The sequence below is a fragment of the Vanessa tameamea genome, chromosome 24 (genome assembly GCF_037043105.1).
Source record: "Vanessa tameamea isolate UH-Manoa-2023 chromosome 24, ilVanTame1 primary haplotype, whole genome shotgun sequence".
NCBI classification, from domain to species: Eukaryota; Metazoa; Arthropoda; class Insecta; order Lepidoptera; family Nymphalidae; genus Vanessa; species Vanessa tameamea.
In genome coordinates, this window is record NC_087332.1 from 2,589,147 (window position 1) to 2,606,646 (window position 17,500).

Sequence of the window (17,500 nt, forward strand, 5' to 3'; positions counted from 1 at the left end):
AGCAAATATTAGTATTGATCGCACACGCGGGGGCATTCAATAACATTGCATCACTCTTAATTCTATAATTTTGTGAAATAACAAATATTTTGGGCATATTTTTTGAGATACTTATGGGTACCGTATTCCAATTCCGAAGAAGTATTAAACAAACGTCAATTTACAAATTCCATGAAGCAACCAATGAAGAAGTTCTCAATTATTGCTTGTGCTCAATATAAATATTAATTCTTATTTATAATATGTAACTCCAAGCAGGAGTGAAGGACCTTTAGTTATAGCGACTTAATCATGCTATTCATATATTATTTGTAGTTTAAAATCGAAGATTTTTAACAATAGCGTGTTATAACCATCATAATAATAGAAGTCAGTCTTTCCTATCATAAAAATAGATCAAAAATTGTATAAATTGTTGAATACAAAGTATTCAAAATATTAAAGTTACAATACAAGCTAATTTAATTGAATGAATATGTATAATAACGCTATAAATAGAAAATAGTTTTAACATGTACGTCATTATTGTCCTACGTTTCAGTAAATATTTAAATTCATAATCAAATAGATTTGAATCGATGATCTTCAAGTTATTCATAAAACTATTTAAAAATACCGCCAAAATATTTTCGATCGAATATTCCACAGATGATGTACACACCAGAGATAATATTTAACAATATAGAATACACGTAATTATAATTTTAAATACATTATTTTAGTTCGGGTGTGACCGGCGTCGGCACGCGCAGCCGTCGCGCTTCCTCTGCGTCGAGCGCGCGTTTCATGTCAAAGTACTTTTGCTTGGACGAGTTCAGTTCACCGTTCAGTCTGTCGAGTTCCAGTCGCAAGTCTGTCACTTGTCGCTCACGCATGTTCAATTCTGAAAAATAGATGAAATTATATATTTTATTGGCTACTTTTTTGAACGTTAATACGTTCCAAATATCATCACTATCACATACTCTGTTTCTTCTGCATTACAACGACTTGGTGCAAATCAGCAACTCACTGCTATGCAGACGACGGTACCGTAGAAACCTTATACACCGGCCCTGCCCGTATATCGTGGACGAAAACCGGAACGAACTTGTGTCTGAAATCGAGTCTTTGTTAAACAAAGTCTCGGACTGGGGCCAGCTAGACCTAGTCAATTCAACCCCAAAAAGGCACAAGTTTACGCGTTAACCGCTAAAAATCACCATTTGTCGTATCTCAGCGATTTGAGAACTATTCCCATTGCTGCCACAGCTAGTATCAGAATACATGGCGTTAATGTTTCGAATCTCGAAGTTTAGTTTCGCGGTCTATTGGAAGGTAAAGCCAAATTGGCATCAAAAAAGATTGGTGTGCTCACCAAGGGTACACAGGATTTCACGTCGTCCCATCGCCTAAAACTGTACAAGGTGCAAATTCGGCCTCACATTGAATACTGCTCTCACCTCTGGGCGAGTGCATATTAAACGCAGAGTGGTTCGAATTATCGGTGCAGAGCAGTGGATCTCTCTGCATCTTCTATTGTATTTTTCAAGGGAACGTGACGAGGAATTGTTGGGATTAATCCCGGCTGCTGAATTTCACCTTCGGACATCGCGTCAAAATTTCAAGTTTCACTCGCACCACTTAGATGTCCAAAAATCCACAACAGTGCGATTTTTAAGGCATTTTCTGTCTCGCACAACTATGTGGAACCAGCTTTTGTCGGCGGTTTTTCCGAACCGATACGACTTTGGAACCTTTAAGGAAAGAGCATACACATTTCTTAAGAGCTAGCAACGCATCTGCAAGTCCCCTGATGTTACAGATGTTCATGGACGGTAGTAGTCATTTTCCATCAGATGAGCCTCCTGCTCGTTTGCCACCTATACCATATATAATCTCTACTTATTATTTATATAGTCTATTCCAATCAAAGAAGGAATAAAGATAGACAAACCTTAGATTTAAGTATCCCACAAGATTTTGCCAATTAATTAAATTTTAACGAAATCAAAACTTTCGCATTTCGGTTTATGAACAGTCTCCGCAAATATGACCATGTCTCAGAATTTCGTCGCCGGAACTTGCATATACTTCATCTTCTGTACTGGGTTATTCAACCTTAATGTAACCACTTATTTGAAAAAAAAAAGTATATTGGGAATTCTTCCGTATCCCGATCATCCCGGACCTTATGCATATACAATCCTTTACTGTTCAGGCAATAAAATTAAGAAATGCTTATTTTCATATAAAATGATTCAAATCTATATCCATATTCAAATTTCTCAAAACTGGAGAGGACAAAAAGGACAACATCACACACATTACTCTGATCCCAATGTAAGTAGCTAAAGCACTTCTATTATGGAAAATCAGAAGTAACGACGGTACCACAAACACCCAGACCCAAGACAACAAATTAACTTTTTTACATCGACTCGGCTGGGAATCGAACCCGGGACCTCGGCGTACCCATGAAAACTGGTGTACACACTACTCGACCAAGGAGTTCGTCGGAGGACGAAAAAGGATTTATTCTTTTTCCATATTTTTTTCAAGTTAATCTAAGATAAGAAAATATTATTTGTGTATTATGTATAAGTATTGGTACCTGTTTGTAGATATGTTTGTGTATTATATAATAAAACATAAGCCAATAATATATTTGTAAAATTTACATGCGATGATACTTAATTGTTCGTAATTTAAATTATGGAACCCTCACCGGCTATAAGGCATTTCATCTTAGTAGTCCTTTGCGCAAGCGCACGCTGCGTTCTGTTCAACGTTTGCTGTAAAAAAAAATTCCATATAAAGAATCTGTATTAATACTAAGTTATACTAATAAAATCAGTAAGATTATTACATCTAATAATTTTTTTACTTAGTATTTTTTTTATCAAAACGCCACGTCAAAGTGTGGATAGGTAACCCGTTCAGAAAGGACGGCCTGTGACCGCAATGGGATCTACGGACTGTTACAATACTTTTCTATTTTACTACATAATGCTGTTGTACAGTACACTACATACAATACCTGTATCTCAGGGCTGGGCTGTAACGCAAGCATGTCTTTAACAGCGCTGTACAAATTCTTCGTCTCTTTCAGCTCGCGATCTCTCAAAACCAACATTTCACTCTGCGCTAGGACTTTCCTGAATCGACAAGGTTTTTACGTTTATTAATTTTTTTCTAAATATGTAGTTTGGTCACGCGCTTTCGGACTTTGGCCGTGTTCAACCACAAGAGGACAAAAGCCAAATAAACAACATTTGACATCGAATTGATATCATTGGTCGAGAGCTTGAATATTAATCTATGATATTCTTTATGGATTTGCGAAAACATCTCTTTGTCACTTTGAACGTCAAAGAAACTGTAAAATTAAAGTGCTTATAAGTAGATTAGTGGGATAGAATTGTGTTATAAATAAAGATATATTGGTCACGAACTGTTAGTAGTTCACAACATAGCTAAGCTATTAGAAAATATCAAAAATCAATTTGTAATAATTTTCGATTTGAAGAAATGATGCCAAAACTAAAAACTATTCAGTTATTTACCTTTAAAAGACAGGAAGTTATTATTATTCCTATCAAACCCTTTTTTAATAGACAAAAAAGAGAAACACTTTCAATGAGATAAGGATTGTCAAAACTTTTGATATGACTTTCTCAATTATTAAACGCGAATGTGAATTTAACGACTTGAATTTCAAGTATAAACACAAACTTTTGCGTAAGTCGTAACTTCTGCGTCAGGTGCACGCTCTCCGGATCGGTGCCTTGCAGCTTTCTCCAGCGATGCACGTTCAGTGGCGTCTCCAAAGCTTCTTCTAAGGCACGGACGCGAAGTCTCTCACGACCTAATTCCCGCTCTAAGTTGAAAACCTGGCAAAAGGCGTTAATGTGTTAAAAGTACTGAATTATTTGTATACATAATATAAACCCACAAATGTTACTGGATTTATTTTTATAAATTTCTATCATAAACAAGGTTATCCGTAAGCTTCTCGTGTCTTCTCTATTCGCTACAGTTTTTCCTCCGTTGACTAAATACATTTATTGTCTGCACATTTGAATCATGTTACAGTGTACCTACTGTAAATGTAACCACCGATTCGGAAAGTAGATTCTAACGAGAAGAACCGGAAAGAAGGTCAGTAGCTAGTCTTTTCCACCATTTTAATTATGGAGTATGTCAATAAAGTATAATTTAATTGACATATATCCTGCCTGGAAATCAATAAATACTAAGTACATTTTTTATCATTAATATAATCGTGTATTGAGTAATATGCCTTATGTATCAATGTTGTTGTATGTGCAAACATACACAAAGATAAACAATGAAACATTCACTTCCTACCAACTTTTTATAAAAGTGTCGTTCCGTGAACTCGTCATCATTCACTCATGATCATTCACTCTATTTTAATTCATTTTTTTTTAAATAACTTATATAAATGTGAAGTTTGTCTCGATGTAAATGAAACACTTGTTTTATTGTAATAATAATTCAAACAAAAAAAAAGTTTCCGGGATCCTTATAGAAAGTCAGCCTTGTAAGCAAAACGATTAGAATGTAAAAGTTTTTTTTCGTGCTGAGTGTTATTTTAATTAAGTTAAGATGTACACTAAAAATGACCTTCTATCGATCCATGAATTGATTAATGAGACAAAAGATAAAAAGTAAATTAAAAAGGAAACTTGACCTCGAACGGCTTTATTATTATTATGCTGTTATTATTAAAATAATGTCTTAAACAAATAGGGAGCGATTTCAATGGCACTGTTTAAGTACAATTTTATAAAAGTTGAAAAAAAAAGCATAATTTGAGAGCAAATATGGTTTCATTTTCACTGATATAACTGTCACTTTGTATTTGCACAAAAATGATTCATTTCATTCATAATTCCAATAAAAACTTGTTGCCATAGTTTCCTGTTTTGCTTAAGTTGCAGCTTAAAGTAAAAATATAAAAAGCATGAATCTTCCTCACTTCTAATCTTAAATCTGTCATGTTTTCTATGCCTTTCGATAGAAGATTCTTCTCTTTGCGTAGACGAATTATTTCTATTCTTAAAAGACGGATGTCCTCCACTCTTTGCTCGTATTGACGTTCCCCTAAAATATACAAATTTAAACGAATGAGACCTAAAATGTTTACATTGTTGACTGCTTACATTCTTCAAGTAATTTGTATCACCATATTACGCATTTCCTAAAAGAAATGGTAATTGTCAAGTGTCAACAATTCCAAATCATGTAACTACTATAACACGAAAATATAAGCATTATATGAATGGATTTTAGTAATGTAAATATATTTTTATTTTTGCATTAATTATACTTATTTAAAGTGAACGTTAATAGATTATGCATTTAAATTTGGACAAAAATGAATAATATTAATTAGAATATTCGTCTGTCAATCAACAAAAGTTAAACGTGGTTAAAGGTTCAAATTCTGGCAGGATTTTTCTGTATTTTTTTTACGCATTAACAAATTAATAAGCATTATTTATTATATATATTATATCACCGCGACTTCATTGCAATGATTTTATTAACTTGAACTGCGAGTACAAACTACTTGACCGCACTGTATTTTAGTAAATAAAGAAATATTCCATCCTAATGATTACATTGCGATATCCATAGCAAAGTTGAGTATTTACTTTAAATAAAAGCTTATGATTGAAAATATTTATTACTAGTTGTCGCCCGTGGCTTTGCTCGTGTTTTAGGGGGATGTTCGTCAGGTATTAGGTGTCGGAAAAAATAAATAAATCTCGGAGTTCAAGCTTGCTCTATACAAATCCAGTTCAATGATTTGGCCATGAAAGAGCAACAGACAGACAGACAGGGTTACTTTCGCATTTAGAATATTAGTATAGATTACTATGATCGTCTTATACTTTTAGTGCGTTTGGGTAATATGGGCAGCGAAGTAACATCGTACTGATCGAATTTCCGGCTGATTTGATCACTTTTTATATCTTTCCAGTCAATAGAAGCAGAAGTTTTATTAGCTTGTATTGCCTGGAGAAGAAAATCAATAAAAAGGTGCTCGATCTTATCGATTTAAATAATCTAGTTATCAATAAATATAATTAAAATAATGTTACCAGTACACTATTATATTTATTTGTTGAATTTGCTAATAACTTTCAACACCACGGTTGGTTATTACACAAAAAGACAAATAAACAAAAGTATTCGCGTGATAAAGCGCCTCACCTCTGTGTAGCGTTACTTCTAAAATACGTATCTTCTCGTAGAGTAAAGATATCTCATCGTTTCTACGGACGAGCTGCGCCCCGACGACGTCCCGTTCGTTTATTAAACCTTCTAGCTCTTTCATTAGCTTAGCTCTCGCTGTGTCACCTTCCTGTGATGATATTTATTTTATTATATCCGTTATAGTTATTTATGTGGTCACTCCGTATGTCTAATGGCGATGTCAGGTTTTACGCTAATGTAAATCATTATTACAAATAAATAGCTTTACCTTGAACTAATTTCGGTATCGTCATTACAATTTGTGGATCTACTCAAACTTGATTCATATTATATATTTTTATGTTGATATTTTGTAATTTTAAAATAACTGGTCACCTCTAATTATTCATAAGAAATGTAAGTGTTATTTATTATCAATATTCTAATTTAATTTACAAAAAATAAAGATTTTAATCAATAAAGTTAACCCATCTTAGTTCCCTATGTCACTATTGGCGATGTAAGGAATGGTCCCTATAATGGTGGTGACCTACTTGCCGAAAAAAATAGCTCTCCTTGAAGTAATTTTGATATCGTTATTACAAGTTTTTTTAGTTTATTTTTTATCTTCATTGAAACATATTTATATTCCCTATTTAATAATACCGATAAAAATATTACCGGTAAAATAGAGTATCCTTAAACCGTCAACTAGAATAATATAAACGATTATTTAATACTTGCATAACATCTTGCAAGTTGCAGGAATCTTTGGTATGCGAACTCAATCGAACGGTAGGGTTGCCGCCTTACTGAATTATTTTAGTGAAATCAAATCAATCAAATCAAATTCAATAAAAGCATGACACCTACTAATCGATTGTCGTATTAAACACTAACATCGGTTTGCAAAGGAAATGATCGTCCGACCGATTTCTACCAACTACCAACTACCCGGGATATATTATAGTTGCACAAGTGTGTGCACAAACACAGTTGCACCCTCTATTCCGTCACTCTCATAATCCGATGGGACGGCAAATTTGACACGACCGGAAAGAGTTAACGCGCAGGACCAACGGCTTAACGTGCTATCCGAGGCACGGGTACACTACACTACACACTTCCAACTTCTAAACTGGGCCGTTACTGTGAATATTTCGACAGAAAAACCCAATGACTTTTTATCCGCCCGATCTGGAGTTCGAATCCAGAACTGGGAACCGTTGCCTTATATCAAGCCATTAGATCAACGAAGCAGTCGGCCTTGCCAGTATAATATTAAATAATAATATAGTCCTAATCGAAACCAAGTTGACAGAGTAAAACAGAGCACATATATACACCATCGTCATCAATTTCTTTATGCCATAACAAACCGTACCAATCAACTAGATTTGTTTTCATGTTGGTTAAATCTGCAATTTTGCGAACACTTGAGCCATCTCTCGTAATGGACACGGGCGAGTGAGTGATGACTCTGCATTATTAATTTTTACAAATAGTCATAAAACGATTAGAAAACCCTATTCGTTTGTATCAGTTTCTATCAATTAAGATTCCAAAAGATGACGTACGTGTCATATAAAGTTACATATTTATACTGATCGCTCATCAAGGTATTGCCATTCTTAGACTAGTTATATGATTGTATATGTATATATATGTATCATTTCTTAGAATAAGTTCTTCATAATCGTTGCCGTGCAATTAAGTATTTTATGGAAAAATGTTTTATATTTTGTAGCAAAATATTTTAGGGCGGTGATGTCTGTGGTAATAGTTTGATTAGAAATGATGATTTAAATTTTAAGACATTAATTTGATATGTCTTCTCCTTTTTTTGACTTTCCATCAAGTGAGCCTCCATCCTCCAAGCCAGCCCCGTTTGCCTCCTATGCCATAAAAAATATTATTTCAACAAAAACAAATTCAACCATTTTTACCTGAACAATTCTATTGAGTCTCGCTTCTTCTTGTCTCAACGCCGTAATATCCGCCTTCGCTTCGGATAACTTCGTCATCCCCGCTTGTACTTCAGAACGAAGCTGTTCGTTCTTCTTGTTGCATTTTACGAGCGTCCCTTCGCAGGTCTTTAAGCCGGTTTCCTTACCACTTATATCTTCTTTCAGCTGTTCTATTTGATAGGCTAACATCTAGAAATAAGTTATTTATGTAAAGACTAATCCCGTGAAGTCATGACATGAGATTTTAAATATATATTTTGACGCAACTTTAAGTATACCTACTTTGCTATAGCAAATCTGCGAATTTTTATTATAAATAAATTTAACTCTTTTGGAGAAGGAAAATAATTTGCACTTGATCGTTACCCCAAAAAAATGTACTGAACACACTAAAACAATTTTATAACGTATATAGCTGTAGAAATTAATATTGTCAATAAAAGCAAATTATAAGCCCTTTAAAAAACGAATCTTGAGCACATTATAAGTAAAAAGTATTTGTCTCTTCTAATTTGGTTATTTCTAGAACGCTTATTATATAAAGAGAAACCTTAAGCTTTTGTTTCAAATCCAGTATCTCATCAAGGGCTTCTGTGTAATTCTTGTGTAGCATATTTCTTTCAGCGCGCGTAGTGTCTAAAGCGACGGATAGTTTCCGCCCCTTCAGAGACTCCTCACGTAAAGCCTTTTTTAGATCCAGAATGTCTGCTGTTCGCAAACGTACTTCCTCTGCGGACAAAAAAGATAAATGTATATGTTTCTATAAGTATATATTAATATATTTAAATGTTATATCTAAATATAATACACAAAAAGACTAGTATTGTATGAGGCATACCAGAAATCTCATCAATTTTTTCATTCAACGCAATTGTCTCCTCTAGCATTCTGTAAAATTAAGAAAAAATGTATTAAATTTTAGAAGAACTCTCATTGCGTTTTGTCTCATTTTTATTATTCCACTCACCTATCTTTGTCCTTTTCTAGCTGTCGTATTATTAAGCGCTGTTTGTTAATCTGCACTGCACTGCCTTCCAATTCATGTTCCAGCTGCTTACGTCTTTGCTCTTGACGGTTGATTATTTGCAGATTTTCCAAAGCTTCGTCTAGTTGGATCATTTATGACAATATGTATTTGAAGGAATGTTAGAGTTCAGCACTGTTTATATAAGTAGGGTTATTGTTAGGTTCTTCTTTAATAGTACAGAGGAAGATGCCATTATTTCAATAGTAAAGTTACATTTATTACTATTATATATTATAAGAAGTGCAATAACGTTTGCTTTCTGTCATGATTTAGAATATTCGGCGTCGATTTTGATCTTTCATAGATTGCTTTAAGTTTAAATAAAATAAGCACGCATAATGCTGTACGGTAGTTCCCAAATAATGATCTAAATAAAACTATAGTTGTAATTGAAACAGAAAATTTAAAAGAATATTTAAAGGCAGACTAAACGATTTATTATACGCACTCTGTATCTTCTGCATATTTTTATTGAGGATATCCTTTTCCCGGTTAAGATTCTCTATCTCTCGTCGGTCCGCCTCCGCCTGTTTCTTGCCCAGCATTATTTCCCGTTCCATAACGCTTACTTGCTGGCGGAGATTCTCCCTGAGGGAAACGTTTAACAAATAGCATATTCTAACATCTCTATAATATGTAATAGAAAAGTAGTAAGTACAATAACCAAAGTCAAATCAAAATAACCCTATTTGTAATTATAAAAAAATATATTCTTAAGCAAGTATGTTTTGGATTTTCAACATTTTCTGAGACAATCATGTAAAACGTGATCTCGCTATCTGTGTATCAGACTAACATATTACAATGTTTAGAGACGTCATTCATAATTCAGTATATTGATATTTATTCTTATGAATATATTACCGATCAGATACAACACCAGCCTTTGCTTGTTCCAGCAGCTGGTATTTCTTCATTTGCTGCAGCGCTTGTTTTGTTAATTTAGTCACTTCGTTGCGTAATCTATTGCCGTCATCAATCATATTCTGTGGAAAATACGTATTTTTGTCAGATTCTACAATATACATTATTTGCACAGAAACTTGTTTATAATAAAAATGTTTATAAGTATCGCAAAGGGATCACAGGACGCCTCTCCTCTACGGAGAACGTTTGAGGCTTAAACCAGTACGCTGCTCCATTTCGGGTTGCTATATACAAATGTGGCAAAATTTCATTCAAATTAGACACATGCATTTCCTGACGACATTTTACTTCACCACCGAGTACCAGATGAATTATTAAATTATTTATAGGAAATTCAGTGTTTGCCTTTGAACCTGCAGTCACCCGCTAAAATGCACGTTCTAACCCAGTGGTTATAACCCAGTTCTAACCCAGTATAAAACTATACTATTGGCCAGTGCCATCCGGTAATTTAGCATATAGCTTTATTATCTATATAATTACTTTAAAATAATATATGTATAATTTCTAATATATTGTAAAAAAGAGTAAAACCTTCAACTCCTTGGTAGTGTTAGTGAGATTTTGCTTCGCCTTATCAAACTCAGCGTTAGTGACGTCCAGCTGTTGTCTGAGCTGAGCAGCTTTGAGCAAAGCAGCTTCTTGCTCCTCTTGGGCTACTTCCAACTTGTTTCCCATATCACGAAGTTGACGATCACGGCGTTCAATAGTTTTTTCGGCTTTTGAAAGCTAACATTATGAATAAATTATTATGTAACTACTTACAAATTGAATCGTTGAATGAATCGGTAAATCACACATCCTTTATAATATTTTCTTCACTATTTATTTATACTTCCTATCAAGATTAGTCATCGATTATTAAAACAAACTTATAATCTTAATAGTTTGTTTATTAGAATGCAAACTTTATTCAGCTAAGAGAATTCATCGAAGTTTATCTTATATGAGTTTACCTTCTGACACCGAAGCTTTTTTTATCGAAATAATTAGTCTCAATCTAAAAATGATTGACATATGAATTTACCAATTACGAAACTCATTAGATTTTGTTTAGATTAACTAAATTATGAGTTTTTGCTTCTAGAACGCATTCAAGTGAGTGTGTCGTGTCTGCTATTCCCAAGTTTATTTTATTTTATTTAGTATAACTAAATGGTAAATGGGCCACCTGATGGTAAGTAAACCACCACCGCATATATTAAAAAAAAAATCTTATCTCGCTAATGCACCACTAATCTTGAGAGCTAAGATGTTATGTCCCTTTCGGTAGTTACACTGGCTCACTCACCCTTCAAACCGGAACAAAACAATACTGAGTACTGTTGTTTGGCGGTAGAATATCTGATGAGTGGGTGGTACCTACCCAGACGCTATAATAGCTTTTAAAGCTATTTGCCCAACCAGTGTAGTACATTCTTTTTTAAGTAGAGTCAGTTGAAATTGAACGATAAACTCAATTTCACTTTTGATATGGGAATAATGTGTCATTTTCTTTCAAAATTAGAGCAGTTGGGTTAAAATTTTAGACTACTAGCTACAGGAGCATTACTCAGGGTTACAAAATAAAAAATAAAGTGGAAATTTGTAGAAACGGGAAGTGAAAATGCATCCTGTGTATATTTTTCGTTTTTTTTTCTAAATGGTCATAATTTTTAAAATACGTGGCATAGATTTTTTTTTTGATTTTTCTGATAACTGTTATAATCTGGCCTATCACCCGTTACCGGCTTGACGTCGCATTACGGGACACCATGTATAAACTATAATAAAACTATAAAGTGATGGAATATTTCTGAATAGGTCATAATTTTTAGTGTTATTAAAGTTATCATTTGCTTTAGGTAAAATAATAAATCAAACACAAACTTTATCATTAAGACTATTAATAGCATTTCCTCGATTTTCCATTTCCGCCTTCAGCGTCGCGCTCTCTCCCTTCAAATGCTCGACCAGACGGTTCTGTCGCACCGCGTTATTGTCTGCTTCCTAAAACATTATAATTATATTTAAATTTATAACACAACTAAAGCATAACTAATCATACATATATATATCATCATATATATATATATATATATGTTATGTTAAAACACAAGATTTCCTTCGAGTCATATGTTAACAGTTAATTTATCAGATGAATATGATGATGATGTCCCCTTGACCGATTTCGCTCTGGGCGACCAATTTCAAGGGACATACCCAACTACGCAGTTACGCAATTACAGTACACGATTGTGTGCCCAAATATTGATGCGCTTTCTATTTCCTCACTCTCCGGAACCGGAAGCAGTATTGGGAGGCCTTCCGTGACGTCCGAGAATTAAAAAATCGTATGAATAGGCGTCATTTAGAATGGTTTGATCCACGTCCCATAGTTTTACTAGGACCAGTGAAAATACCATTGTCTTTTTGTTTTATAATATAAACCAATAATTAGTTTATGCAAATGTTTTTGTTAAAATAAATTTATTTTAAAGTGGTATTGAAAGAAAACTGATTAGTTTCAGTTGAGAGTTAAGAATAACATTTAATGAAATAAGTTAAATACAATAAATAAAATAAGTTAGTCACAGTGACATATCTTGAACTTGCCTACTTTTTATATATTTTGTAAAAAAAAAACACTTAAATTTAAAACTAGATATTTTTTGTATTGATATAAATAGCTTGATAGACATTTAATTATCCTTGAACTAATCAAATGTCTGAGAAACACGTTTCTGTCCGTCAAATTTTGACTAATTCAAATTATTAATAATACACGCTCTCAAATAAAAATAAATCAAGTACCTATTACTAACATACAGAGGTGACAGAGGCATCAATGATTATCCAGGGAATAAAAATACCGACCATATCGTAAGAGCGCGACTTTCTATACGAGACCAACATTACCGTCACGTTGTCAGTGGGAGGGATGTAGTTCAATAAAATTACTATTTTGGCGACTAAATTGTTACCACGGTAAATAAATAAAGATCAACATTTTGTAAAATTATAGGAATTACTTTGTCTTAAAGACCTCAAAGACCACGTGTCTTCAAAATCATTCATTCAATCTACATTACACTACAAATTGACACTTATTGGAAAGGCGTTAAATCTGTTTACCTCCAACTGTTCTTCCATTTTAGCAATCGTCTCTTCAGCATTGGTGTTCTTCTGGTCCAGTTCTTCGATGTAACTCAGAGCGTTGGTCAGCCTTTGCTTAACACCATCCAACTCACCCTGGAGCCGAGCCTTCTCTTTTTCAAACTTCTCTTTCTCTTTAACTGCTGACGTCGCACCGCTTTACGAAAATCAAATTAATGGATCGTTAAAAGGCGTAAATTCCATTCAAATGTGGATTTAATACTTTACGAAAGGTCAAGTATTGGATTTTGAGTTGTTTTAAACAATTACCTGTTTCTAACAACTCGAATATTCTAAAGTTACTTATGTCATAATGAAGGTTAAATATATGAAGACATGTTGGACGTCTTTATTTTCACTGCCAAAAGAGAAATTACTTTAAGTTTAATCGAATGTTTGAGATGAAACTCCAAATCAAAATGAACTTCAGTTTTTTTCTAGGAACCCTCACTTCTGGTATTTTCATGTCCTAGCCAATTCAATTCATTATAGATTTTAGTTACTAAAAAGAAAATTTTGCCATTTACTATTCCCTATCTTTCGCATAATAATAATTATTATAATTAATTATTGAAAAAATCGTTGAATTATCTTGATTTATGTTTTATTGTTACATAATATATTATTATTTCAAACGTCTTTATAGTAATGTTCTATTACTAATAAGAAATTTTCTTTAATGTGAATAGGTTAATATTGAGATCTTTAAACGAATTCATAAACCCAAAAACATACCACCTTAACCTTAAATATAATTATGAAAGTTATTTCATTAATTTAAAAATATTTACGTTTTATTGTATTTACTCACGCATCATCGTCACCAGCTCGTTTCCTCGCGTCAAGTTCCTTCTCCAACCGGGTCACCGTTTTCTTCATGGTTTCCAGACTTTCGACACTAGCCAATTCCCTCGCGTGCATCGCATCGGCGAGAGCTCGAGCGTCATCTTAGGTGAAATATTCAGTCAGTAAATCAGAGTGCACACTTACGGAGTTATGCTAAGAACAATTGATGACCTTCATAAAGGTTAATTACGCTGTCACTTAAATATCCTGTCTTGCGCAGTCATTTGCTTTTTGACATACGAATTTATTGGGTTATTTTATAATATAACTAGATGGACGGGCAAGCTGATTGTGATTACCACCGCCGGTAGGCATTGAGGCACCGATGTGAGAGATATTACGCCACCAGCCTTGGGAATTAAGATGTTATGTCCCTAGTAGTTTACTGTAGAGTGTTACTTACACTGGTTCACTTATTCTTCAAACCGGAACATGACAACAGCAATACCTAGGAAGGTATTGCTGTTTGGCCGTAGAATATCTAATAAGTGGGACCTATCCCGACGGCCGTGTACAAATTCTTCCAATTAATTTTGTCTCAAGCTTCGTTTCCTAGTTAGAAAAGGCATTTAATTGCTTTATCTCATCATATACATTTTTAATTTATTATTTTTTTATTTCTAAATATGTTTGTGTACTAGTCTTTAGTAAATCTATATCTATCTGTGTGTCTATACACAGTTGGCAGAAGTTCATTCGGTACATGCAAGTTTGCAAGAGTTGAATCGAAACTTAGTGTTGCTTTTAACGGGGTTCAGGGTTTCGACAACTACATATATAATTACTATAATACTATGTTAATGCTATACTTCTATAACGTTAAATATTTTAAGTTAGATTATTATCATCCTTTTCCAATACAGATTTTCTTTTGTACTTAAATTTTCTCCAAAGAAATTCACGATCATGTTCGTTCGTGTTGGTAATCTTTCTTAATTTTACATTTTTATAATAATAAGTATAATATACTGATGCGAATCGTCGACTAATACAATTAAATCAACACTATAACTATACTATACTACAGTCCTTATTTCTAGTTTACTACACTCGCTCTTTAGAATTTACAAAGACTAAAAGTATTTTACCGATTTCGGCTCTTAATCGTTCGACGGTTTTAGAGGAGTCGGAAATCTCAGTCAAATATTCGGACACCATTGCGTCGTATCGTGACAGCCTGTTCTGTTATAAACAAAATGCAAATTAAAAAAAATTGTAATAGAATAATGTCTTCCTTAGGATTATTAGAATATATATCATAAAGCCTGAAACGCTTCTTTATCATCTATATAATATAAAGTACATACAATTTCACTACTTCGTTGGTCTAGTGACTGATATAGATATAAGGCCGCAGATCCAGAGGTGTGTACTGGGTTCAAAATCTACGTCGGGCCGATATAAAGTTACTGGGTTTTTCTATCGAATAAAAATTCATTACCAGCCCGAAGTCTAGAAATTTTAAGTTTACACTAGCATGCCTCCGAAAGCACGTACAATCGTGGGTCCAGCGCGTGAACTCTTTCCAGATGTGACGAATGTGCCGTCTCATCGGATTATAAGAGTGAAGGAACAGAAAGAGCACCTGTGTTGCGCACACACTTGTGTGTGTATGTGTCCTGCGCAGTTGGCTGGTCTCTTAAATATATTTAAATAAAATATGATTTGTATAAAACGTAGTGCCTATCTTAATTTTTTTCTAAATCAAAATTGTTTATTCGATATAGAAGCACTTGCTTATTGATAGCTAGTCAAAATGTACCGCCGTTTCGGAATTTAACACCTCGGATCTGAGAAGAAAAGGCGAAAGAAACTCAGCGGGATATATATTTATTTTATTTCCAAGTTACATGTACAATAAATAAACATATTTTTGTTATTTTGAAACAGCCTGGAGGCGATCGTCTCATTCCTAAGGTGAAGTATAATAATTGGAAATAACAACTGTTCAGCTGATAATAGATAGAGGAACGTAAAAACGTTCAGGATCGTTTTTATCGAATTGCTACAGATAAACAATAAGCTATACATTGATTGAAAATGAAAACTAGTTGGTTTTAATAAATTATTTTCAATTGACAAAACAAATGTATTCACTAAAACATATCTATTTCTTAATTCCGTTAATCCCAATGAACTGGGACACCTGATTGTATTTGGTCAAGGTTTTCCGACAAATCAAATTTACATTACCTTGAGGCTGCTAAGTTTTTCTTGATGACAGACATTCTCTTCTTTCATCTTGAAATACGAATCATAGAGTTTAGTGTACACGTCGGCATACTGTTTGAGACCTTCGGCTTCTCGCAACTGTTCTAATATCTGATATAAAATTAAAAAAATATTTAGAGCGTAGTAAAAATTGACTATCTCCTTGTAAGAAATTATTAATAAGAATAAACATTTTAAATAACAATAGATTTGTTATAGAGGAAATAAAAAAAAAAGTGTTGGTACTGGAATCAATGTAGAAGCTAGACAGCTTAGAAGTTAGATAGCCAACTTTACGTTACAAATTACGTTTATGTATAATATAAATATGTCTGTATTTTAAACGATTTTACACTGAAATACAAGTAATTATTAATAAGTCTTATTAATGAATAACAAAGGAGCTTAAATTTTGGAGCAAAACATATTCTCAATACATAATAAGTAGAAATAATGACAAGTAAAACGAATTACTCTTTCAAATTCTTTCTCCGCTTCCGTTGTTTCCGATCCGATGGTGATAGCTGCTCCGAACTCGTCATCATCATCTTGTTTCTCCATTGTTGTCTAAAATGCTAAAAAAGGCAAATAAACACGAAATAATAACAATAGCAAAGTCGTTCAAGGCGTGCCGACTACCGAGTTATGGTTGTCATGGTTACGTCACCTTGACGATGGGAGTAATATGGGGGTTATATAGATGTACAGAAATATCTGTACTATATTACAGTAATGTTATGGTTACATTAGTCCCTTCTAATATTATATATTTAAGTTCCCATCTGAGAGTTATTGTATATGTGCTTTATTTTTGGAACATTTTCTAAGATATTTTTAAAAAAATCTCTCTCAGATTGGGTTGCTTGGAAGAGATGGTTAATTAGCCTTAAGTCCGCCCATTGTACATCACATAAAATAATTGTTTATATTTTTGTTTTGAGTATTATTGCTACTTTTGTTTTATTTTATTTTTTTTTGCTTAGTCCTAAGATTTCTGTTTTTTTTTATGTTTATGGTGTACAATAAAGTATATTAACAAATAACAATAATTTTCTAAATTATACTTTGCCAATTTTTTTTATGGTTGCCGGCCTTTATTTATTATATAGCTTAATTCCTTTACTATCATAATCCGATGGGAAGTCCATCCGAAACCACCGGATAGTGTATAGGTACAGAG

General features: G+C 33.4%; 1 protein-coding gene across 1 annotated transcript; it reads right to left on the reverse strand.

Annotated features, from left to right (window-relative positions):
* Positions 1-672: 672 nt before the first annotated feature.
* LOC113398085 (cilia- and flagella-associated protein 58-like) lies at positions 673-16,949 on the reverse strand. Its single transcript, XM_026636665.2, has 19 exons — positions 16,795-16,949; positions 16,303-16,431; positions 15,198-15,291; positions 14,075-14,210; positions 13,243-13,420; positions 11,998-12,117; positions 10,663-10,857; positions 10,066-10,187; positions 9,650-9,789; positions 9,142-9,280; positions 9,013-9,062; positions 8,725-8,903; positions 8,154-8,363; positions 6,226-6,376; positions 4,985-5,109; positions 3,715-3,872; positions 3,020-3,137; positions 2,708-2,774; positions 673-883 (listed from the first exon to the last, which is right to left on the reverse strand). Exons 1-19 carry the CDS (start codon positions 16,879-16,881, stop codon positions 714-716), a joined length of 2,568 nt encoding a protein of 855 aa, XP_026492450.2. The 5' UTR covers positions 16,882-16,949; the 3' UTR covers positions 673-713.
* Between the last annotated feature and the right edge of the window lie 551 nt (positions 16,950-17,500).